At 26.4% G+C, this 24,215-nt stretch overlaps 1 protein-coding gene across 2 annotated transcripts in view; it reads right to left on the bottom strand.

The window, feature by feature from the left end:
* The window catches only part of LOC145837038 (poly [ADP-ribose] polymerase tankyrase-like), a 33,351-nt gene extending 14,987 nt beyond the window's left edge, over nt 1–18,364 (bottom strand). Inside the window, exons 1-28 of one of the 2 annotated variants that reach the window (XM_082944805.1) lie at nt 18,066–18,364; nt 17,451–17,541; nt 17,233–17,295; nt 14,919–15,027; nt 14,305–14,441; nt 13,838–14,034; nt 13,162–13,264; nt 12,010–12,173; nt 8,975–9,076; nt 8,610–8,773; nt 7,917–8,019; nt 7,646–7,836; nt 7,285–7,366; nt 6,563–6,700; nt 6,237–6,333; nt 5,730–5,833; nt 5,224–5,429; nt 4,801–4,972; nt 4,170–4,301; nt 3,843–3,945; nt 3,430–3,560; nt 2,981–3,205; nt 2,530–2,685; nt 1,736–1,939; nt 1,315–1,404; nt 1,085–1,141; nt 666–830; nt 63–283 (exon numbers count right to left, since the gene is read on the bottom strand). In XM_082944805.1, the coding sequence (XP_082800931.1) occupies nt 63–283; nt 666–830; nt 1,085–1,141; nt 1,315–1,404; nt 1,736–1,939; nt 2,530–2,685; nt 2,981–3,205; nt 3,430–3,560; nt 3,843–3,945; nt 4,170–4,301; nt 4,801–4,972; nt 5,224–5,429; nt 5,730–5,833; nt 6,237–6,333; nt 6,563–6,700; nt 7,285–7,366; nt 7,646–7,836; nt 7,917–8,019; nt 8,610–8,773; nt 8,975–9,076; nt 12,010–12,173; nt 13,162–13,264; nt 13,838–14,034; nt 14,305–14,441; nt 14,919–15,027; nt 17,233–17,295; nt 17,451–17,541; nt 18,066–18,326 (3,968 nt within the window). In that variant the 5' untranslated portion in view covers nt 18,327–18,364. The remainder of the gene's footprint in view (nt 1–62; nt 284–665; nt 831–1,084; nt 1,142–1,314; nt 1,405–1,735; nt 1,940–2,529; nt 2,686–2,980; nt 3,206–3,429; nt 3,561–3,842; nt 3,946–4,169; nt 4,302–4,800; nt 4,973–5,223; nt 5,430–5,729; nt 5,834–6,236; nt 6,334–6,562; nt 6,701–7,284; nt 7,367–7,645; nt 7,837–7,916; nt 8,020–8,609; nt 8,774–8,974; nt 9,077–12,009; nt 12,174–13,161; nt 13,265–13,837; nt 14,035–14,304; nt 14,442–14,918; nt 15,028–17,232; nt 17,296–17,450; nt 17,542–18,065) is intronic. The other variant, XM_082944806.1, reaches the window with a different exon arrangement.
* Nucleotides 18,365–24,215: the final 5,851 nt, after the last annotated feature.

The raw sequence follows: 24,215 nt of genomic DNA, 5'->3' as shown, positions 1-24,215 counted from the left end.
TCATTATTATAACACAAAAATAAATCATTCATTTTCATTAGCAGAATAGTTTAAAATTTTACCCGTGCAGTTGAACAGCGAGTGTGAGCGGCGGGCAGTGAAATTGCTGGTTAACATTCATTGAGCTCAAATTAGCCTGAATATCATCGCTGCCTTCCAGCAAAACTTTCACCGCTTGCTGGTTTCTGGAGTAAACTGCTCTCACGAGCGGGGAAGCACCCGAAGCGTCCAAATCGTTCAAATTTGGTTTAAATGAGAGAAGAAGTTTGAGCAGGATGCAGTCCTGTGACATATTGTTGCATTCAAATAATAGTACTTGTTTTTGATTCAAGTGTTCGTTTTCAAATCAAAAAAACAATTTTGAAATAAAAAAATTTAGAAATTTGGTAAAAAAGCTTAAACTCACTGAAAATAAAGACTAACTGTCAATTTGATAGAAAATAAAATAAAGTTTATTGACTACAAAGTTGTTAGTTATAACTCTTATAATAATTTTATTTTTGATCGAAAACTTAACAAAACCCTAGTAAACAGAACAAATTATATCAAATTAAATTCAAACTATCAATCTTTAAAAAAAATATATAATATATATAGAATAAATATGATTACTTTTAAATCTCTAAACTAGTTTCGATAAAAAGTTAAAGATATATGAAATTAACCTTATCGAAAGTGACCATAGATAGGAAATGAGCGCAAGTTTTTCCTTCTGCCTCTGAATCTTTGTGATTTCTCTTTGATTTACCAACAGAAATACTCACATCACATTTGCAATTATTCACCAGAGATTCCAACAAAGGCTTGCCAAATTCTACTATCAACTTTACCTGGAGAAATTAGGTTTAATTTTAAAGAAATAACAGTACGTTTTGTTATACTTTATCTACAGGATATTTTGAAAAAGTATGGTTTTAAACAAGTTTTCATTAAAAATAAACTTCAGCTACTATTTATTCTTATTAAAAACAGTTAAAATTTTATATATCTGCAATGTAGTCAAACAAATCAATCAATAAATTCGATACCAATTAGTTACTGTTTTTATTTTATTTTTACTTTAAACTGAGGAAACAAAACTCACAAAATTGTTAACTGCAGTTTCGTCCAATTCTTTTTTGTTTTCCATCAGTTTTTGTTGCTGTTAGAATTAATAATATAACTATTCATAGTAATTTTTTAAATTCAGTTAAAAAGATTGAGATTAAGAGATTACTATAAACTATAATATATACCATTAATAGTTAAAGAATTTTTTTAAATAATATCAACTACTTTTATATGAGTAAAAAACATAAATAATGATGAGCTTACATGATCATATATACATCTGCAGAGTAGTAACAAAGGAGTATATCCAGCTTTATTTCTTCTGCTACTCAGTTTATCCATCACTAATTTGCACTGTTTAAACATGTAAATTTGACTATTTTGTTTTTGTCAATTAGTAATACAACTGAACCTTACATAAAACAAATCTTGCTTATGTAAAATACTTGTAGCTGATGCTTATGTACTATACTTTAAGTATAAAAAATTTGTTATAAAATTGTAATATGAAATAGTATTTTAACATTTTAAATTATGTTTAATTATTAAAAAACATTTAGATTTCAACTGTTAACTAATTAGGTAAAAACACTATGTAATGCAACAATATATATATATATATATATATAGATTAAGGAGATTTTAAAATACTCTAAGTATATAAATTAAGCACTGATCGGCTCACGTTAGTCGCCAGTTTTTCCACGATGGGGCTCATGTCGCACAGGTGCCAATTTCTCACCACTAGATGGAGAAACGTGTCGGCCACGTTCGAAGTGAGCGAGCGCGGGCACAAGCTCGACGCTGATTGGTCCGTTGACGAGTTGGAAGCTTCTGATTGGTCGGGTTGAGGCGGGAAAACGAGCAAGTTCATCAGTTTTGTGTTACCCTGAATAATAACATTGTAACGTATCAAAATATTTTTTACTCTAATTTCCCAAACTATATTATTAGTACCAAACTCTAATGTGTTTTGCAAAAACATTTAATTCTTTAAGTTACTAAATCAATAGCTAATTAATTTATAAAAAACAAATTATACAGCAATCTTCCTTTATTGTACCAACATATGTTTCTGTTTGTTAACGAATCAACACACTTCAACTGTGTTCTGTAAAAAAAATAATTACTGTAATGTAAGAATATAAGCATAAAATAAAGTGGGTGTATACATGTTTTCATTAAATTATTATTTTACAGAACCCAGTTGAAGTGTGTTGATTCGTTAACACACAGAAACATGTGTTGGTACAATAAAGGAAGATAGCTATATAATTTGTTTTTATTTATATTCCAGTGAACTTGTTTCACTAGGATCTTTTGTAAGCAAACGATTGAATCTATATTTTGAACAGCTAATTAATTTATGTTTTTTAGTTTTTTTATGTTTAGTTATCATATAAACTAAAACGAAGACACCTACGTTGCATTGTACAATTTTTTTTCATACTGGTTACATTTATATAATAGTATACTCACATCCAATGCTGCGAGGAAAAGGGGAATTCTGTTTCGATGATCGATCAAATTGACGTCGCATCCCAGTTTGACCAGCATTTCTCCTATCACCCTGCTTGTCACGTGATCATCTTCTTCGTCCACTCTTGATACTTTGTTGAGTGCTAACAAGTGCATCTGTATTTGATATAAAATAATAACTTGTTTTAATTCTCTTGTTTTTACGTTCCAAGTACCATCTTATTAATATTTTTATTAAAGCTAGTGAATTGACGCACAATGGCATAAAGTAACAACTTTAAAAGCAATAAAAAAAATTTGGTGTCTACGGATTTAAAAAACATCTTGTAGTTAAATGTATTGTAATCTAGCTTAAATACAAAAAAACTGACATTTTTCAAAAGCAGCTATTAAACTCTAATTCAGATTTTAATTTTCTAGATACGAAACTTATCAAAATCTATAAACATACAGCAGTGCTATTGTTAATATCCTGCACATTCGGATCAGGAATGTGATTGACGATGAGATATTGAACTGCGTTTGTTAAATGCTCGTTCAGTTTTTCCTCAGCCAGAAGTTGCATCAGCAGAGTACGACCTCTGTCGCACTTAAAATCAAAATTTCCGCTGTTGACGCTCAAGAGTTGTACCAGTTTTAAATTGTCTTTGAGAAAGGCAACTGCTATGGCTGGAAGCTGTTTTTATTTTGTTTATTTCAAATAACTAATAATATAAAAAGCTTTTTTGATTCTTAAAGCAAATTATCGATGTACTTTATAGTTTCACTACAGTTTAGCTTTTTTGATAGAGAAAAAATTTGATCACAAAGCAGCCATATGGAAAAACTATAAATAAATACCAGAAAAGCTCTAAATAATGTCTTTATTTAAACTTATACTTAAAATTTAACTAGTACAACCTTCTTTTCGTTGCAGTTGTGTAAGTTAGCTTTTGCTTGTAACAGCAAATAAACGCAATGATACCATCCATAAGCAGATGCATAATGGAGTGGAGTGTTCATTGAAGAGTCGGAATTATTAGGATTGGCACCTGATAAGATACAAAATTTAATAATTAGGTAAAGAGTTTACAAAATTAATTAATTAATTATATATATTAATTTTCTATAATGTTTTATCTAAATTTTAATCATAACGGTCAAGTTTTAAAATATAAGGCTTATTACAATTAAAGTTATGCGGAAATGTTTTACAACATAATTGTTACTGGAAATATTTTATTGAACGCAAAGTTAATTTTGTTTTACACGACAAATTAAGTAGCTGTACCAAAACATTTGAAAAACATTACATCATCAAAATTGACACTCACCTTTATTAAGCAGGAAAGCAACAATGGGATAATGACCATTCATAGCAGCGTGAATCAGTGCAGTTCTTCCTAATTTATCACGCATCTCAACCACACCACCTAGCTGTTATATTTGTTTCGTCGTTATTAAACGTTGTAAAACAATAAAAACAGTTGCAACTTCTAAAAAAAATTAACCGATAGTTTCTTGCACAGCCTTTTTAAAATTTAAGTAACTTATTAGTTTATTGATAAAAAACGCTCAAGACAATACTATTTTATTTTAATTATAAAACTTCATTGTTTTTATTTCAAATAAAATTTATTTACACAAAATAATGCATAAACCTCAACAATTTTCATGCAGCATTCGAGGTATCCTTGTGATGCAGCTAACATGAGTGGAGTCACTCTTGCCTTGCTAACTGAAAGTGCCTTGTTTATATCGGCACCCGCCATTACAAGCGCTTCTATTGACCTCTGAAGTATTTGTTGCAGTTGACGTCTTTTATTCAAAAATACTGAATACTACTTTAATATAGGTATTACTTCATATTAGTGAATTAATACCAGTAGATTACAAACTAGGGGGTGATGTTGGTAGCGATATCATACGTTTATGAAAAACGTATAAAAAATAAAAAGATTAAACATCGTTAATCTTACTCACGTATGGACATTACATTACTCACGTATGGATGATATTGCTTCTTCTGGAAAACTCTGGTTTAAACTGGTAGTTTACAAGGTAAAACAAAGTTGAGAGATAATTTTAGAATCAACAAAAAGTGACATGTTACATCAAATACGCATAAAAACAAATTAAATCCTTGCTTATTTTATTATATGCGTTTTAATATTAAGGTAAATAAAAAATAATCCCTTTTAGACAAATATAAGTAAAAATATCGTTATTACAAATGTTAAAAATACAACTTCTACTAAGATAGTTTACTATAAATTACAAATTAAAACTAACAGTGTGCCCCCTCTTAGCAGCCAGATGAATGCCGCAGTAGTTGCTTCTGTCGGGTCTTTCAATGATGACTTCCTTCATGTGCACTAGTATCTGCACTTGCTCGTGTCTACCCGCCTCACACGCCACCATCAACGGTGTTCTTCCGATTGTATCTTGCTCTTCGACGTTCACTCTACGCAAAAAAAAAATCAATTTTTTTCATGGTTGGAGAAGTGCTACTAATTTCTTTGTTAAATTCACAGACCATTCTATACTTATCATTACAAAACTATTGCTGTTTAGTTAGTATAATCATTGTGAAATGTTTGTTGGGTGTAAAACAAAAGATATTCAAAATTTATCACAACTTTCTAGAATGTATAACATTCATGTTGAAACCTCGTAGTTTCAACTCATAAAATCTATTTTAAACAAAAATCTTACACGTTTTTGAGGAATGCGAGCGAGTGGGACGTTTTGCAGGCAGCGGCGTAGTGCACCGGCCTTCTGCTCCTCCCGTCCAGCGTGACGGCGCACTCTTTCGCCTGCCTGATCATGAACTCCATGCAAGCGCGCGACGGGTTGCACGCAGCGAAGTGGACCGGCTGGAACTTGTGGCCCCCCAACGTCTTGCGCTTCAATTCTTTCACCTGCGGTTCAGCAAAATATTTTGTATGGGAGATCGTGTTGCATTACTTACTAAACCTGATACAAACACAAGAGTTTTGATAATTCTTAAAAGTGAAAATTTTCGAAAAAAATCGGGTGCGTTGAAAGAAAGTACAATTTTTTGGTAAAAGAAAAAAATTGAGTTCTGCAAAACTAAGTTTGGGAAGGCCCCAAAAATTATTTTAAATTTTTCTAGACCAGATGCTCTATGTACATTGTTTGAGTTTTGCATATAAGTTTATATAGTAATTGAGTACTATTTTAATAACATTAAAACTAACATTGTAGCTGAGAAGTCGACTAGCATCTTTGTCCGAAATTACCACTAAGTGATTATCAGTTAATGAAGTAACTGCTAGCACGTTATTCTTGCTTATCGATTTACCTGAAATACGATTTTTTTGGTTTAAAACATAATAACAAAAAACAACTATAGATAATAGTATAGTTTTTGTACTTTTAGTTGGATAAAGTAGTTTACATACTTATCACCTACAAAAACCTAAAATTTTACAACTATTTATTGACAACTATTGCTGTTTAAAAATTAAGGGACATGTTCAACAAATGCTGTTAATTTTAGAAAGTAGAGTATAGTATGTTTGTTTTCATGTTTTGTAGTTTAAACATAATCAATATCAATATTAAAGTTATTTTTAAACACTCAAGCCAGAGACTTATCTTTAATAAATCACAACATATAGTTTAATAAAATTTAACTTTAATTTAAGTTAAAGTTTTAGTTTAGTTAAAGTTTAACTTTTATTTTAAATAAACAACTACTAAACCATTGTTGTACTCATTTTTGGCAAATTTCAGTAAATATTGAAGAGTTTCACAGTGACCCATATCAAGTGCTAGGTGGTAGTTTTCAAACAACAAGTCCTACAACATTAAAAATTTTATTTAAAAAATCTAATTTTACAAATCTGTATACTGTGGTATCGAAATATATTTAACTTACTTTAATCTAAAAATGTAAAACTCTAAGCTGATATTTTTTTCCAACTAATTAAATAACAACAAGAAAATAAAATGATTATATTTTACAAGCTAGACGCTAAATATTTTAATGTACATACTTTGAACATTTTCTCAAACTTAAACAGAATACCTTCATATTGTAGTCGTTTGTGGAAGGATAATATTGAACTAGAAGGTTTAAATTATCAGGTGATACTCCTTCTTTGCAACAAAATCTGGCAATTTCTTGAGCAAACTCTCGATCATTTGACCATCTCGATGTTACGTCCTGTATGTTATCCAGTTATAATTATCATTGTACTATATAAAGAAGCTAAAAATTTAATTAAAATATTATTTCACTTTGTACACTTATAAAAAATTACAAACCCTCTAATTTTTATTTTAATAAAAACTGACATTTGCGAATAATAATAAAAGGTTTGATCAATTAAACTATGATTTAAGCTCGACTTTTATTAAATTAAAATTTTCTAAAATACGTTATTGTTTTACTTAAATATTTATTTAATAAACAGAGTAAACAAAAATATATATTTTAAAGAGTATATAAGCCGAATAGCATAAATTAAGATCACATTTGAAAAAAGGGTAAATTTTTAGTGTTAAATAAGCTGAAAAACTTAACTTTATTAATTAAACAACGTTTTTAGAAATTTTTAATATAAAATTACTACTTATTTCTTTTTTCTCACTTCAAAGAAAAAACAAAGAGTTGTCTGATTTAAAACATAACTGATCCTGTATAACTATAATCTTATTCTTTGTACATATCAATTTGTTTATTTTAACCAGCTTTAGTTTATTGAGGATTGAAAACAACAGTAAGCTTTTTTTTCAATGTTAACAAACTTTTATAAAAGCGTGGTTGCCCTCTTTCGATCCCTTGCTGATTTCCACTGATGACAACCAACCGGTTACTTTGTTCCCATCACTGTAAAAACTGTATATAGAACAAAAACAAAAAGTTTACACAAAAAATTTATCTAAAATTTCAAAGTTAATAAAAACTGGTTTTTTAGACAACGTTACAGTTATTTACAATTTCCGCAAAGTTTAAGTTACAGTTTTGCACCAATTCGGAAAAAAAAAATACATTACTTAATTAAGCATTAAGAAATAAATTTGTGTTAAAAAAGTTCAGCTCGAATTTTTAATATGTGTGAAAATATAGACGCAAATGAAAAACCTTATCTTATTACAACAAACTAACGTTTGATTATCAGGATTTACGAGGATGTTGGAAAGATGAAGGAGATTTTCTTCGCATTTGAAAGGAACAACTTCAGATAACTTCTGCAGCAGGAACATCAGGACATCCCCACTGCTCAACTCATCCTTGTCCATCAAAGCGTAGTGAAGGCAGGTTAGATGAACATCGACTGACCTCGTTGTATTTAAAACCTGTTTTTGATATAGCATGAGTTGTTAACACGTAGTAGCGAAATTTTGAATATCAAACTTCACCATGTTATCGAACCAACCTTAACGGGATCACAGTTTTCAAAGGCTTGAGCGAGACTGGAAAAGTCTTTATTTATAACAGCATGAATGGCACTTAACTGCTTCGGTAAGTATTCCAAGTTACTGTGAAAATTATTTACCTGGTTGTATTGTTGTGTTTTTTTTTAATTTTTTTTTTGAGATTTTATGATTTTTTAAATTTTTATTTTAATAAATAAAGATAGTACTTAATGTTATGAAAAAACCAAAAACAATAAAACATCAATCTAAAATAGTTCAAGTCTAAAACTCTTTAATATGTAATAATTTTAAATTTTTTACATAGAACGCTTTGAATAAATACTACAAAAATATGTTTATATTAATTTTCTTAAAAAAAAACATTAAATATCATTACTTTATTTCTATTAATAATATCTACAAGTATAAAAGTTGGGAATAATAAGTAAAGATTTACAATATTTTTTACAGATAAACAAACAATCTCTATTTTGATTCTAAAGTTAGACACCACTGGTTTAAGTAACTTGAAAATAAAATGGCATTTTATATTATTTTACTTTTAATTTCTCTTTAAGTCTAAAACTCAATGAAAACTTCATTTGACATCAATAAGAGTTATGATGTCTTAATTTAGAAGAAAGTATTTAATTAAACCACTTTTAAACAACTGACCAAAAAATAATATCAAATAAATATTTGTTACTACAAACCTTGGTTCGAAAGCAGGATCTACCTGAACAACTTCGATGTCGTTGTTAGGGACGAGTTTGTCGTTGCTACGGGTGTTGGCCCCGCTGAAAATTTCAGGGTTAATCAGGTAGTTGACGTTTCCTGTTTTAGCATTTGCACTGCTCTGAATGTGATCCCCTTCGTTCTATTTGTTAAATTACTCATGTAGCCCAAATTGTCATAAGTAGTTTATAATAATTTGCCTACAAATTATAAGTTACATAGAAATTAATTTCAATTTTATATTGAAGTGTACAACTTAATCTAAAGTTTAAACCTTTCTAAGACTTGGAATAAATAAATACTATTTTAGAATATGTTGAATGAAGAACAGTTTAAAACATACGAGAGTATGCTGGTTCCTTGGTGGTCTTCCCCTGTGAGATGGTCTCCTGTAAGGATCAGGTCCCGGAAGATGAGTCACTGTAGGTTGTCTCGGTTGCTGGATCTAATATATTTAAGATTTGAAATTAAGTTAAGAAATCAGTAAGATCTTTCATGATACTGCCTTAAAAAAACTTTTACTTTCAAAAGTACTATAGGTTTGACTGTTGAAAATTATATTTGGATTAAAAAAGTTTAATTACTGATGAGCTCTTTGAGCGAACCTCAGTTTGCCAAATAAACTTTTGAAAAAAAAATTGCAATGGCTAAAAATAAGTTCATCTTTCAAAAGTATATAAAATATATATTGAAAATAACACAGAAAGAGTTTAATTTTTTGAAATTAAGTATTTAATTAAGCCTTTTTAAATAATTTATTAAATTTTACAACTACTTGACCCTTTAATAAAAATCTTACTTTAAAATATAATTTTAAACAATTAAATTCCAATTAGTAGAAAATTTAAAGCTGATTTCGTGACAAAAGCTGACAAATCAATTTTCTAATTTTATTTAAAGTTTAGTGATATTAGTAAGTTAGTTAAATTTAATTGCAATCATAAAACTGAATACTTTAATATAATTGCTCAATTAGACTTTTTGTAAATGTTATATATAGCAATTATTCGGCAGAAGTTTACAATTAAGAAAGTTCTATAACAAGTGTAAACTATTTTTATTTAGAAATGAATATAAATGAAAGTAGTTTATCAACTAGTCCGTATACATATATTATACCAAATGGTCAAAACAAAGATATTGTAGAAAAGCTGTTGCAAAACCTCGACAGTTTAAAAAAATTCAACAACACAACCCATAGTTCTGACAAAAAAGGCTTATCGGACCTGAAATATGCTGAGAAGCAGTTAAATAAAAAAGATTTGGACTCGATGTATACCAAAAATCAGTATTTAAACTGCTTAAAAAACGTCAAGGAGCAGTGGGTAAGAGATAGAATAAATAAAAACGAAGAAAATATCTCAGTTGAAAGTTACAAAAGTGATAGAGACGGAAGTGTGCACAGAACTGATATAACTGTCAAAGTAGGCTCAGTTGAAAAAGAACTAAAGAAGCACTTTAATCTCAAATCAGATAAGAGAAAGGCAAGTACCAATGCTTTACTGAGAGATGTTCTTGAGAAGCCTGATAAACACAATTTGAAGAAAATAGAAATGAACGTCAACCTTGAATCAGTTCCACTAAAGGCTAGAATTATATTTACAGATGGTGATAATCGTTTAAAAAATTTTAAACGTCTGGATAAAATAGTGAATTCTGAAGAAAACAGAAAAATATGTTACGCTCTTACTAACCAAGAAGAATTGGGTTATTTAATTGATAATAATTTAACAGAAGAACATAGAAACAAAATGAAAGAATCTAAAGAAGACACATACAAATCATATCCCAAAGAAGTTATCAGAAAATATTTAGATACCTTAGTTGAACACCAAGTAGAACTCTTACAAACATTCAATGTTGAAAGTTGATTACAATTTAATCTAGTTTTCGTATTCTGTACAGTTTTCTTAAAAGTAACTCATAAATTTTATATTCTACTTACCATCTAAATGGTTCCAAATCAACTTGTTTAGACTTTTTTTATTTTAACATATTTGAAAATAAACAAACATAAATGAATGCAGAAAAACAAAAGATGTTTAATGTAGAGTTACTGTTATATTTACACTTAAGATTATTTAGCTTATAAATACAAAACTTAATATACTATAAGTTTTAAAAAGTATTAAAATTATTACCTTACGTTAAAGTATATATGAACCTTAAATTATTATGACTTGATATTGCTTATAAGATTAAAATATCTTTAAAATACTACATTGGTACTTCTTTTTTTACAAACTGTAATTAGCATTATCAGTTTTAGCAATGCTCTTAAAATATAAACATTTTGAAAAGAACAAAATTTTTGATGAATGTATTTACTTTTTATGAAGCTTAAAAAAAATATGTATGTGCCAATAGATTAAGAAATGCAATATCAAAACCTTAAAGAGAGTTTTGAAGGTAAATATATATTTTTTTCTATTGTTTATTACAGTCGGTCACCCATTGCTAGACAAAAATATAAGCCATAACTTTAATTTATAATCTTAATTAGCTAAAAATATGCGTTGAAAAATTTCAGAGAATGATTTGCCATATATGGTTTATTTTAATAGAAATTGTTTTAAGGCTATACAAAATAGCTTAAATAATTTATAAAAGTTAATTTAACAATGGTAGCACTCTTTTTAGTCATTTTAAAATATCAAAGATTAAAATTTGTACATAAAAATATACATAATGTTTTAAAATGCGTGTTAAATTTTCTAGTTTTGATAAACATGTACTTAATTTAAGTTGAAGTAGTTTAGCAAAAGATTTACAACTCGAAAATATACATATTTAGTTTGAGTACGTTAAACATTGAAAATTTACATCATTTCAATTATATTTTTTAGTTTTTTTTTACACGGTTTTAATCAAAATAAAAATTAGTATAGTAAATACTTGAGTATTTAACTACATTTTTTTTAATTTTAAGAAGTTAATAGCTAAATAAAACTAAATAATCAAAAACTAAACCTCAACCAACAAAAATTAGCCTAAAATGTCCGTTAGTTCTGATAATGTTATTTTTTATATCTTTAACTTTAGTTTACTTTGCTTAATTACTAAAAAGATTAGGCACTATTTGCTAGCTAAGCTTGCTATTAAACAAAGTATATATATATAGACACACAAAATAGTTTTCTTCAACTATCAATTTTATTTACATTACTTAAAAAGTTTATTTTTGTTAAAATGCTATACTTTGTAGGCCGTCTATTTATGTATTGAAACTACTTTGTTACGTGGTTCTCAAAAATTGCTGGAAAAAATTGCACATGGTCAAAATTAAGACTTTTAAGAATGACATAGACCTAAATATAAATTGACTATTATACCATTAAATAGTTTATTTAAAAACCTTAAGTTTTGAAAATATCAAACCTGCTCTAAATTAGCCTTCTTTTGCGACTTTATAAGGTTCATTTCATTAGCGTTGATCGTTTTGTTGTATTTAGGCTGCCTGCCTGGCTTTCTGGGTGGCGGCTTGTTCGTTTGTATTTCAACGGTGGTCTGCTCTGTTGTGTTGAGTAAATGGCGGTGAAGTCCTGAATGTCAAGTGAATACAAAACATGCATGTTAGTTTGTGCGGCAAAAATCGTGCTCTATGAACAATTTACACTACCATTGCAATATGTTTAAACGATGGTTACACCAAACTATGGAGTTAGTACACAACTAATCTACTTTTTAGTAGTTTTGTTGTATTTTTCAATTAAAAGTTAACAAAACGTATTTGTTCTTTATTTATTATCGTTATTCAAAATTGTTTTTATCTTTTAACCATGCTAGCTTAACCAATTTTCAAAACTGATTATGATGAATAGGTATAACAAAGAATGAAAATACAAAATGTAATACTATAAAAACAAAGTTTTAAATAAATTGTTCTACATCCATGAAGCGCACTATCTTGAAAATAATCATACTAAAATGTAAAATATAAATGCTATTTTGTGCAAGAATGGTCAAAAAAAATACAGCTTTTGGTGAAAACAAAGAGTAGACTTATCAAAATTTTGATTTTTAGGAAACACGATTATAAAAAAACTTTTAGTTATATCGAAGTTCAACTTCTTATACGATCAGAGATATTCTCGTTTAAGTAAAGATGTTACATCCCATTACAAATTACTACAACTCTTTTTTGATTTTTAGTTTATTTTATTTTTGTTTACGACGTTTTTAAAATGAATACTTTCTCAACATATTTTCTACAAAGCTTTATTAAAACAAGTTTTTTAAAAAATAACAAAATAATCAAAACTGTATATATATTTTTTTAATTTGCTTATCACAAAAACATGCTAGACAACTGAAAAAACATAAGACTTATTAGAAAAACCAGTAAAACTAAAAAAAAATTTAATATTTAAATTCTATTTTCAAACAAGTTTAAGAAAAAATAAAAACTGGATTTTTTTAACTAAATTTTTAATTATCAAACCAAAAACTTCTTTTAAATATTTCTATCTACGTTACAACTAAAAGTCATACTTATAAAGAACATTAGGTAAAAATGATCAAACAACCAACGTTGAGATGTTATAGTTGCTTTTAATGGAAGGTCGTCTTCTGAGGAGAAATGATCTTCCTCATTTGAATCTCTTAAACGCTTCAAAATTCTCTCTTTTTGTTGCTATAATTTATAAAGTTGATTTAATTTTTTTTTTTTTACAAAAACTACTCCAAGTTTTGAAAACAAACTATAAGAATTACGTTGTTAAAAGTAGCTTTATAATATTTTAAAAAGTCTAGAGTAATTTTTGATTACCTAATAATAATCATTATATAACTTGGTAACAAAACATATTACAATATATACTTCAATATAAACTATACATTAGGTTTATAAGTTCTTACTTAATAAAAACATTATATGAAAAGTATTATTTTTATTGGAAATAATAAGTTATTGTAGTAACTAAAGACAGCTTAAAATTTTATACTTGACATCAACATTAAAATATAATAATACTTTTATTATATTTCAAAATGCATGTCTAGTTTAAACACAAACTTTAAAATGTTATCAAAATACAGAACGTTTTAACTCAAAGACCTTATCTACATCGATCATATCATGTTTTCTGTATTATTTGTATTACTTTATTCCTTAATAATTAACCTAACGAATGCTTATCAGATATACAACTTTTATAAAACTGAGTTGTAAATACATGTGTTGTACTATAAAAACCACAGAACCAACTTGGGGCAGCTTGAAAGTTTTGGGTCCTTGCTTGACGAGGGTCACCTTGTCGCAAAGTACCGACCAAGACCTGATCTTGTTGGAGTATGATTTCGTGTAGAGATCGGGCGAGGAGGGTTTGTTGTCGAACCAGATGATGGTGAAATCGATGTCGGATGTCAGAACGTCGTTTTTCACCGCTCCCAAGTAGAAAGAACCTGCATGATCATACGCTATAAAACAAGAAAAACACGAAACTTTAAGTTTAAAACATTTCAATATAAATATGTTTATACAGTTTAAATTATAAATTCTTAAATCAGATACAAATCTATTTAGTTCTTATTCATTTCAGTCTTGTTGAGAGAAAGCATTTTTAAAAGTTGTTACGTACAAAAATATTAACTTTAAAAACTATAATACCTAGGTAGACTTGTATTTCAAGTTTTAAAAGGTTTTTACTTAAACTACTTATATAATATACAAACCGCTTTCGTTTTTGACTGCAACAACAGATCCTTTCTCATACAAAACATTCGATGGGTTTGTTGATTTCTTTCCTGAAGGCCCTGGTGCTCGTTTTATCTTGATCATTGGCGTCAACTCTCCTTCATATTTGTCATACCTGAGGTAAAGTTGGATTATTAAAAAGTAAAAATGTAAAATTGCACTTATTATTGGTTTCAGTCAAAACAAATAGTGACTTTCAAGCTTTCTACTTGCAGATTTTAAATTGTGGTAAAAATAACTCCTAAGTTTATTTAAACTGTAATTATTAAGCAGTTGACATAACTACAAGCATGAAAACAACATACTTTTAAAAATAAAACACTTAACAAAAGTTCATAAAGTATGGGTAAATTTATAAGAAAATACAGTGTTAAAAAATTTAAAAAATAAGTACTTAACTTAATTTTTTTTAATATTATTTCAAACAGGATTTTTGAATGATTTCTTATTTTGTTGTATCCAGCAATTATTTATAATCAAAATAATCAATAAGAAACAATAAAACTTAAAACTGGTTAAAAATTTATAAAGTTTGTTTAAATTTAAATTATACAGTATGTACCATAAAAATTATCAACACAAATCAACTAACGGGGAGGCAGCATTTCTTTTTGGTCGCTTTCTAACAGTACCAGCATTTGATGGCGATGTTTGGGGTCCCAGTTTGCTTGACGACGTGCTTCTCTTGCGTTTCCCAGCAACTGCAAATAATTTACAAGTTTGACCAAAAAAATTTAGTCAAATAGAACAAATAAGTTAGTATTAGGTGATTTACTTTTATTGACAATAATTGTTGAGTATTTGGATTACGTAAGTATTATTATTAAAACGTTTAAATATTGAAAATCATACATCAAAATCATATATCATCATCAATATAAATCATAAGTACAAGCTTATTTGTTCATTTTTAGTATAAAATTTAATTTAAGGTAAAAACTGGTTTAAATAATATAAAAACATTGAAAAGATACTGTAGTGCTACTTTATTACCTTTTACAATAGGTAAAATTAAATTTATGCGAACTTTTTTTTTTTATTTTAGATTTTTTGTACCTATGCTTAATTTGATCAATTTAAATGTAAAAAGTGTCTATAATTCAAGGTTTTACCAGATTTTTTAGTGATTTTTGTTTTAAGTTAAAGGTTTTTCCAGGTTTTTCTCTAAACTTCAAAAATTCCAGGTTTTACAGTTTTTTTCTTTGCCTTAATTGACAAGTTCCAGGTTTTTCCAGGATTACAGGATTTTTAGCAATCCTGTAGTAACTAATTCAAAAGGTATATAACATAGTAAACATACAGAACAGTTTTTAAAATACAAACATAGGATTATTGATTGACAGGTTTGCTACGGGTTTTTGAAAAAAATAATTCCAGGTTATTTTTAAATGCAAGTTTTTGGGTCTATTTTAGTTTAAAATTAAGTTTAATGAAAAAACTGTGTTAAATAGTATAAAAACATTCAAAAATACTGTGAAGCTGCAATAAATGTGTTTTTTATTATAAAAAATTTTTGATGATGACCAAAAAATTTATCTATATGATAGGTTGTTCGATTAAAATCAAAATTTTACTACTTAACATGTAAAAATTGGTAAAATTCCAGGTTTTTTAGTGATTTTTGTTCAAAAATCCAGGTTTTTTTTGAAAACTTCTCAAATTCCAGGTTTTTCCAGGATTTCAGGTTTTGTGGTAAGCCTAGATAGAGTAGTTTACAAGAATTTCTTGAAATAACATTGCATAATTTATTATTTGAAACTAATTTTTATACTTTAATTGAAATTGTACTTTTATCAAAAAATTTTAGATCAGAAAAAATCTAAATAGCTAAATTTTTTAAATCAAAAAAAATAAATCTTTAATATTTTTATTTTAAATTTTTATGTATTTTATTATAAAGTTCGAGAAGGCATTAATTAAAAAATATTTTTATTTATAAGTTTATTTATAGGTACAAAACACTTTTTCTAAATGTTAATGGTTAATATATATTAACTACACAAAACTACAACAAGTAAAAAAAAGAGAATATAAACATTAACTAAAAACTTTATAACTACTGAACATAAAATACATTTTTTAACTTTGGAAAACTTTACTTTATTTATTATAATTTAAAGATTATACATTGTTATTTCAATTAATTTTTTTTTTAACTTTTGAAAATAACGAAAAATAAAACTGTTCATTAATATTTTTAAATAATTCAAATAGTAACTACTACAAATTTATGACATACTAAGCAAAAGATAATTTAAGAGTCAAATGGTTAAGAACTTACATTCATAAGTAATCAATATCATAATTAATAACAAAATTATAAACAGTAAACTTTCATCTGTCAAAATTGAAAATAGTATATGCTAATTTTATTTTTCTCAAGGTTTTCTGAATTTCTTCCAGGTTTTACAAAAACAAGTTTTTAGTATATTTTTAGTTTAAAATTAAATTTAAAGTAAAAAAATATCTTAAATAGAATGACAAAATTAAAAATATACTGTAAAATAATTTTAAATGTTTGTATTTAAAAGAATTTTAATGGTATATAAACATTTTTTATATATGATAGATTTTTTATACTTGATCAAAATTCCATTACTTCACTCGTTAAAAATGTTCAAAATTCCAAGTTTTTTCAAGGTAATTAGAAATTATTTTATTCAAAAACCTTTTTTTTTTTGCCTAAAATGTCAAATTCCAGGTTTTTTCCAGGATTCCAGGTCTGTTTTCAACCCTGGTTTATTTAATATTTTTTAATCATTTAAAGTTAAAAATAGTCATATAAAGATCATTGTATACATTTTTATGAAATATTAAAAAAAATAAAAGTTTTAAGTATAGTGCTAGATAATGATTAAAAAACTAAGTAAAACAAAAATATCATCAAATATAAAATATCAATATACCAGCAGGTACAGAGGCAGAAGATGAAGAGATTAATACATTTGTTTCATCTGTTTCATTAATAGCTGTAAAAATTATATCAAAAAGTTTAGACTTTTAAATTAAACAGAAATTCCTGGTAAATAATTTTTTCTAAATATATAAACTAAAGTTTAAGAAAATAAAGTTAATCTAACAATAGCTTTATTAAAACAATTTAGTTACAAGTTTAAAGTTATACCTCCCTTAGCAGAGTTTTTCTCAGTCTTATCACTTTCTTCAACATCCATTGTTTCAACACTTTGCTCCATATTGTTGACATCTAAAACAATCTGTAAAAAGAAAACGTTATAAAATATTTACAAAACAAAATAACTTTTCTGGTGGTCAATGTTGCCACTCATTGCGTCAAAAAAATACACCAAGTGACTTTAAACTATCCTAAGTCATCCTGAGTTTTTTTAATCTTTTGAAAAAGTTCTCAAACAATTTTTTCATAATTTAGTCACCACTTTTCAAAATCATCAAAAATAAAATTTGAACAAAATTGGTTACAAAATATCAAAATGTTTAAACTGGAACAACTAAATCTCAATTAGAGCTACAAACATAACTTGCCTGAAATTGTCAAAAAAGTTTAAAACTATCCTGAGTTTTTTTTTATTTCAAACTAGCCTGAGTTATCCTCAGTGTACTGAGTGGGTGGCAACCTTAGGTGACACTCTTGAATGCATAAAGATTTGTACCATTTTTTAATTTTTCTTTTTTAAAAAACTTACATATAGGTATGCACACAATGAGCTTACATATAAATATACACATTGATACAAAACACTTTTATCAATAAAGCTTTTACCTCAACTTGTTTTGCTTCTGATGAAGAATCTGTTTTAGGGAGAATCTCTGTTTTATCAACTTCATCAGAAGTTTTGTTATGATTTTCAGTTTTTTCAGGATTTGATGTTTCTTCTATTTCTACTGACTTCGATTTTTCTTCAATTTCTTTAGAAATTAATGGTTCTTCACTTTTTAATGGCTTTGATTTATCTTCAACTTCTTTAGAATTCGATGTTTTTTCAGTTTCTGCAGGCTTTAAAGAGTCTACATTTTGATCCATTTTAATAAATTTATTCTAGTTAAGCAGGAAAGTTTTAATGTTCTGCAGTTTGAAGTTTCTAATTTATTTTGAACTATATATTTGATTTAATTTTATTGAAATTAAATGTAATTGCTAAATTGTAAGGTACAGTTTTTTATAAAGTATTAAATTAAGAGTATATTATTGTAATTTTTTTTTTAATATTAATATACAGTAGGGACATCGAGGAGGACACACTTGAAGAGGTATGCACTAAATCTCAAACATTAGTGAGATCAAAAAAAATTGGAAAACAAAACTTTAACAAACGGAGTTAAATAGAAAAAACATGATTTTAATATTTTATTTAATATAATTCTACTTCAATTACTTAAACTTGAAAAAAGATTAAGCTTTGTCTAAAAATTGGTTATGTACTAATTTCTTATAAGATTGTTTTTCCCCAGTTCAAAAGCATATCTTATTGATTTCCCTACTGTATCATCAGTTTTAGTGATTTTGTTTTTATTGTCTATTTTGCTGTTGTTGTATTTTAAGGTTTGATGTACAGTCGTAATAATTTGATAGTTAATGGAAAAAAAGTAACTATTTTAACTATAAAAGCACATAGTGTTAAGTTTCTAGAAGTGTTTCTTTTGAAAATTAAAAAATATATAATGCATGATTTTTTATTTTTAGACTAATCACAAACTCTTTTTTCCTGTAAACTATTGTTGGTTTTAGCTAAGTAATTTTTCTAATAATCTAACATTTTTGTGGTATTATAATATATATACATAATTTATTAGAAAAACACTATTTAAAAAATTCCAAAACATATGTTTCATAAAGACAACAAAAAAACAAATTCAATTTAAAATATGGCTGCACTCTTTGCAATATGGAAAAAAAAAACAAGATCTCAAAATTAAACTAAAATCTAGCTTTAAATTTAGGGCATAAGGGGGAGTCTAACTTTTTTTACTAAAAATAACACTGGTTCTTATACGAAAGCTTGAAGTATAAACTACAAGCCAGTTTTTATAGAATAAAAAAAAAATATTCTTTTTGTGATATTGTAATTTTTATGAAAAGTTTTTGATACAAAAATGTTGACACAAATTTTTTGAGTTCAATTTTTGCGGAAATTTTAAAAATCAATTTCAATTAAATCAATCCAAAAAAGTTTCACTAAAAATCTATCTTATCCTTAATATTTTGAGCAAAAGACCTCAAACTTTCAGGAAACATTTGTTTTATAGTTTAAAAAACTTTAGATGTTTCAATTTTAAAAATATTAATAATAAAAATTTCAGATCAAAAAACATAAAAAATAGGTGGTTTTTTTTTAATAAAAATCTTAATTCTTTAAATTGAAAAAACTCTTGCATTCAAACTTTTTAAAATTTTATAATAGACTTTCTAGGAAAATTTGAAGAAGATTGCTTAAAATATGAAGGAGGAAATAGATTTTTAGTGAAATGGCCTTTTTTCACGTTTTTAGTTGCATCTTCCATTAAGAACCTGTTGAGGTCACCAACATTGATTGATCATATCTCAAAAATTACTTTTAATTTTTTCAAGCGGTTAAAAACGTCTGATAGCTTAGATAAAACTCTATTAAATAAGATCAACTTGTAAAAATCAAGGTGGACCCCCTATGCTCTTAACAAATGAACTTTTTAGTAACTGTAAAAACTTTTCAAGCTTTTATTTTAACTAATTTTTAACTGTTATGCAAACTGTTGTGTGTCTTATACTTTTTAATGATTTATTTAGTGACGTAATAATCTCTAATGTTTTTTGCTTTACTTTGTGTACATTTTGATTTATGTTTTATGATATCATTATAATAAACAAATGAAGAGCTGTTCTGTCTAACAGAACTGTGAAACAATTTTATTTCTAAAATGTGGTGTTTTATTAATATATACATATATAAATAAATCTAGGAGTAATGTTTAGCTCAATGACTGAAAAGTCTTTTGCCATTACTATGCTTTTACTAAGAAAGATTACTATTTTTAATCTTAATATTATTTTTTAATTAATTACTATTTGAAAGTAATTGAACTTAAGTGTTAAATATTTTCCAAATTTTTGACCAGTTAAGACAATTATTAATCATTAGCAGCTTTTGATGTGGAGATATATTATCTCAAATGTAGTTTTCTCTTATACTGAAATTTAGAGTTGAAAAAACTAAAAAATAAAGATTTTGAAGTACAGTAAAAATTGTTGTTTGCTTTACTTTAAATGTCTTGCTTAAGTAGTTGTGTGAAAACTTGCTTATATAATTTAGAAACTATTCTTACATGTTACTTTTTTAACTGCTTTTGTAATTTCAGTTGGAAATGCATTGATAAATATAAAAAATGTTGCACTTAAGTTAGTTTTAGTTTCTGTGCACATCCTTTTGAAAACAATTTTATCCGATTTTTCTACCCTAACACATTTAATTGTTCTGTTTTATAATAACATTCAAAGTTTAAGGATAAAATTAAAAATACACCTTATACAGTAGGGTTTCCAAAGTATACAGTAGGGTTTCCAAGGTATACAATATTATCCTCTTCTGGCTTTTCTTAGTTAGTGGGAAGTTGTGTTTATTTTTCTAAAATTTTGTTTATGAAATGCTATCTTCACTATAAGATACTTGTCTCCTTTTGAGTACATATTTACTTGAGTTAAAAATTGAACACATTTTTATTGATTTCAAGTATATTTGAGAAGTTTATGCAAATTCTTAACCTATTTTTTGCTTAAAAGTTAAAAGTGAAAGTAGTAAGTTTGTTTTATATTTTTGTTATTGCATGGTATAATCAAATCAAAGTAAATCATTTATTTATATGAATATATGTAGCACATTAAATTTTTAAATTTATAGAAGTCGTTTATACAAGTTTTTTAAAATAATTATATTAATTATATTCTATTAAATTAGTTGATTTTTTTTAATTTTTTATAATCAGTTGCAGCATTAACTAATGAATTGCAGCAAGTATAACAATTAAGCAATTAATATACTACTTTTAATTCGGATAACTGACTAATCAGACAGAATAAATAGACTAAATCCTTTTTATAAAAAAAAATATTAGCTCTTATCTTTTCATTCATAAATTAGCTATTTCGAAAAATTAAATAACGTATATTATTATATTAGAAATTTTAAACGCTTATAGGCCTTCCAAGGCGGGAGATCAAGCTAAACAAGTCACTTCCTAGCGGATAAACTGTGAACTTTAGTTACGCGTCAATAGTTTTTGTTCTAGAAATCGAAAAGAAAATTATACCGCTTGGGGTAAAAATGTAGTAGTCAGGGAAAAGTTAAATAATTTTTCAGTACTCACTAAATTTATTAAAGGATTGCTGCTGTTAACTTATTTAGAAATAAACAACAAATAAAGTAGCTAAAAAAGAAAGTTCTAAATAATGTTTTTCTTTCTATTATTTAAAAGATATAAAGTTATACTAAAAATAAAAGTAAAATGTGTTTTACTGAATTTATTTATCTTCTACTCAATTAAAAAAATGGTTGACTGATAACAAAAATATAACTCGACATACTTTAGAAAACTTTATAAGAAAAAATAATATGCAACAAAAATCAATTAAGATTAAATTGAGTCGTAAGGTACATTTCTTTTGTCCTACAAAAAATTTTTCTTGTTAGACTGTTAAAAAACAGTTTACGAAAAATTTATTGTTTTTTAAACCATTTTGTTGAACCCCCATTAAGGGGTCCGATTGAAACGTTAAGGTGTTTCCCCTAACATTTGCCGAGACAACAATATTTTCAAAAGCTTTTTTAATTTCTATTTATTTATATCCTTATCCCTAACTAACCTTACCCAAACACATTAAACATTATTAAAAAATAAAATAATATACAAAGTTTAAAATAACATGAAAAAAAGCTTTTTTCTACAGACTCAGCAAATGTTTGGGAAAACACCGAAGTTCTTCAATAAGACCCCCTTAATAGTTATTAATAAGTTTTTTTTTTACTGTACTTTTTTACATGGCCTTTATAGGCTTTTTTTAATGGGGTAGCTCTTTTTTGGCAAGAGAATAGATTATTTTAATAACACCTATTAGTATTTTTTAAATAATGTAAGTATCTACTAAACAATTAAAACATTTTTTATATTAATGTAAGTTAGTATTCATAAAAGTAATTTTGAGCTGTTTATAACTCTTTTAAATCAACTATTTATAACTACGTTTTTTAATCTGTTTTATATACAGTGTCTTACTTTTTAGCTTATTTGTATAAATAAGTTTGAAGAAACCTTCAACTTATTTAGATTTTAAAATATTGTGAGTATTCATAAACATTACTCATTGTCTAAACTTAATAAACTCAAGTTCATATTAACAAATGAATAATATTGTTTATTGAACAATAAAAAAAGCGCTCAAAAAGTTTGTTCTAAGGATCTGGTGTACGAAAAAACATTTCGGTTATCGAGTCGTGGGAGCCGATCATTTTTAACCCGCTATCATTTCCAACCCGATCACTTCTAACCCGTCACTTCTAACCCGATCGTTTCTAACCCGATCACTTCTAACCCGATCATTTCTAACCCGACCATTTCTAACCCGGTCATTTCTAAACCGATCACTTCTAACCCGATCACTTCTAACCCGAACACTTCTAACCTGATCATTTCTAACCCATTTTAATAGTTTAAATTATTTTTTTTTATCTGGCTTTCTTGCAAAAACAAACTAATCTACATAAAGTTAGTAAATAATTAAACAATGTTTTATTTTTAGTTACTATAAAACATAGAAATTTTAATGTGTTACGTAAAAAATACTTTTAGTACAAATTTTGATTTTACTGTTAATGTAACATAATTTTAATTTATTTATTTTACATCATTTTATGATTTTTTATCCTACACATAATTTCAAGATGTTTTCATTATTTATATTTTTTTTAGTTTTTTTAGACTACATTAACATACGTTTTTCGTTAATCATATACAATTTAAAAAACCATCTACTATACAATATTTGGACTCTTTATTGTAGGATTTTAAGGTAAGCAGTTTTAACTATATAAAAGATAGATCTTAATGTAATTCACGTAATTATAATAATTTTAACATAATCAAATTTTCAAAAACAAACCTTTACAACTATAATATTCAGATACAATTTTTTTTTATTACGGTCTAAAAATTACATTGTAAGTCTGACGTAAATGTTGTATCATTTCTGACTAATGTATTAATGTCTTATAGAAGGTTAGATTTAAGTTTCATCGCAATAACTTATACAAATTGTTCTACAACCTGTATAGGTCTATCAAGATAATAAAATTCAAGCAAACATTAATAGATATTAAATACAGTAACCTCTCGCTTATTTACGCACATTGTGTCCACAGAAAAAGTGCGTAAAGATATGAGAGATCGTAAAGAAACGAGAGGTACCAAATATACTCACTATAAGGTTTTTTTAATATTGCTTCTAGTTAAAAGCAGACTGGGCACTTTCCCACTTTAAACTATTTGTTTACTTCATTTATAAACATGAAAACAACAGATAAAACTATACATATATTGAAAAAAAAGGATTTGAATGTTTATAAAATAATAATAATACGAGTAGAAATAATTTTACTATTTTAATATTAAGTAGAAATTATTTTTATCTATATTTATAAGTGTCATTTATATTCTATTCTACTTAGCAAATTCAATTTATAATTAAGCATTTCTTTACAATTATAAAATGGTGTTTATTAATATATATGGCAAGACTGCTATATTATTTCTTTGTGTTTTAAACTCTCATTATTTCATTATACTTTCATTATTAAACACAGTCATGTTTATTTCAGAATTTTGATTTAATCTCTTATTGTTAACAAAATTTCTGATATACTGAGGTATAACTAAATGTTTATTAATT

Source organism: Thalia democratica, chromosome 5, assembly GCF_965202585.1.
Source record: "Thalia democratica chromosome 5, ktThaDemo2.hap1.1, whole genome shotgun sequence".
Lineage (NCBI taxonomy): Eukaryota > Metazoa > Chordata > Thaliacea > Salpida > Salpidae > Thalia > Thalia democratica.
The sequence above is the reverse complement of the archived record's forward strand: the minus strand, read 5'-3'. Positions and strand labels throughout refer to the sequence as shown.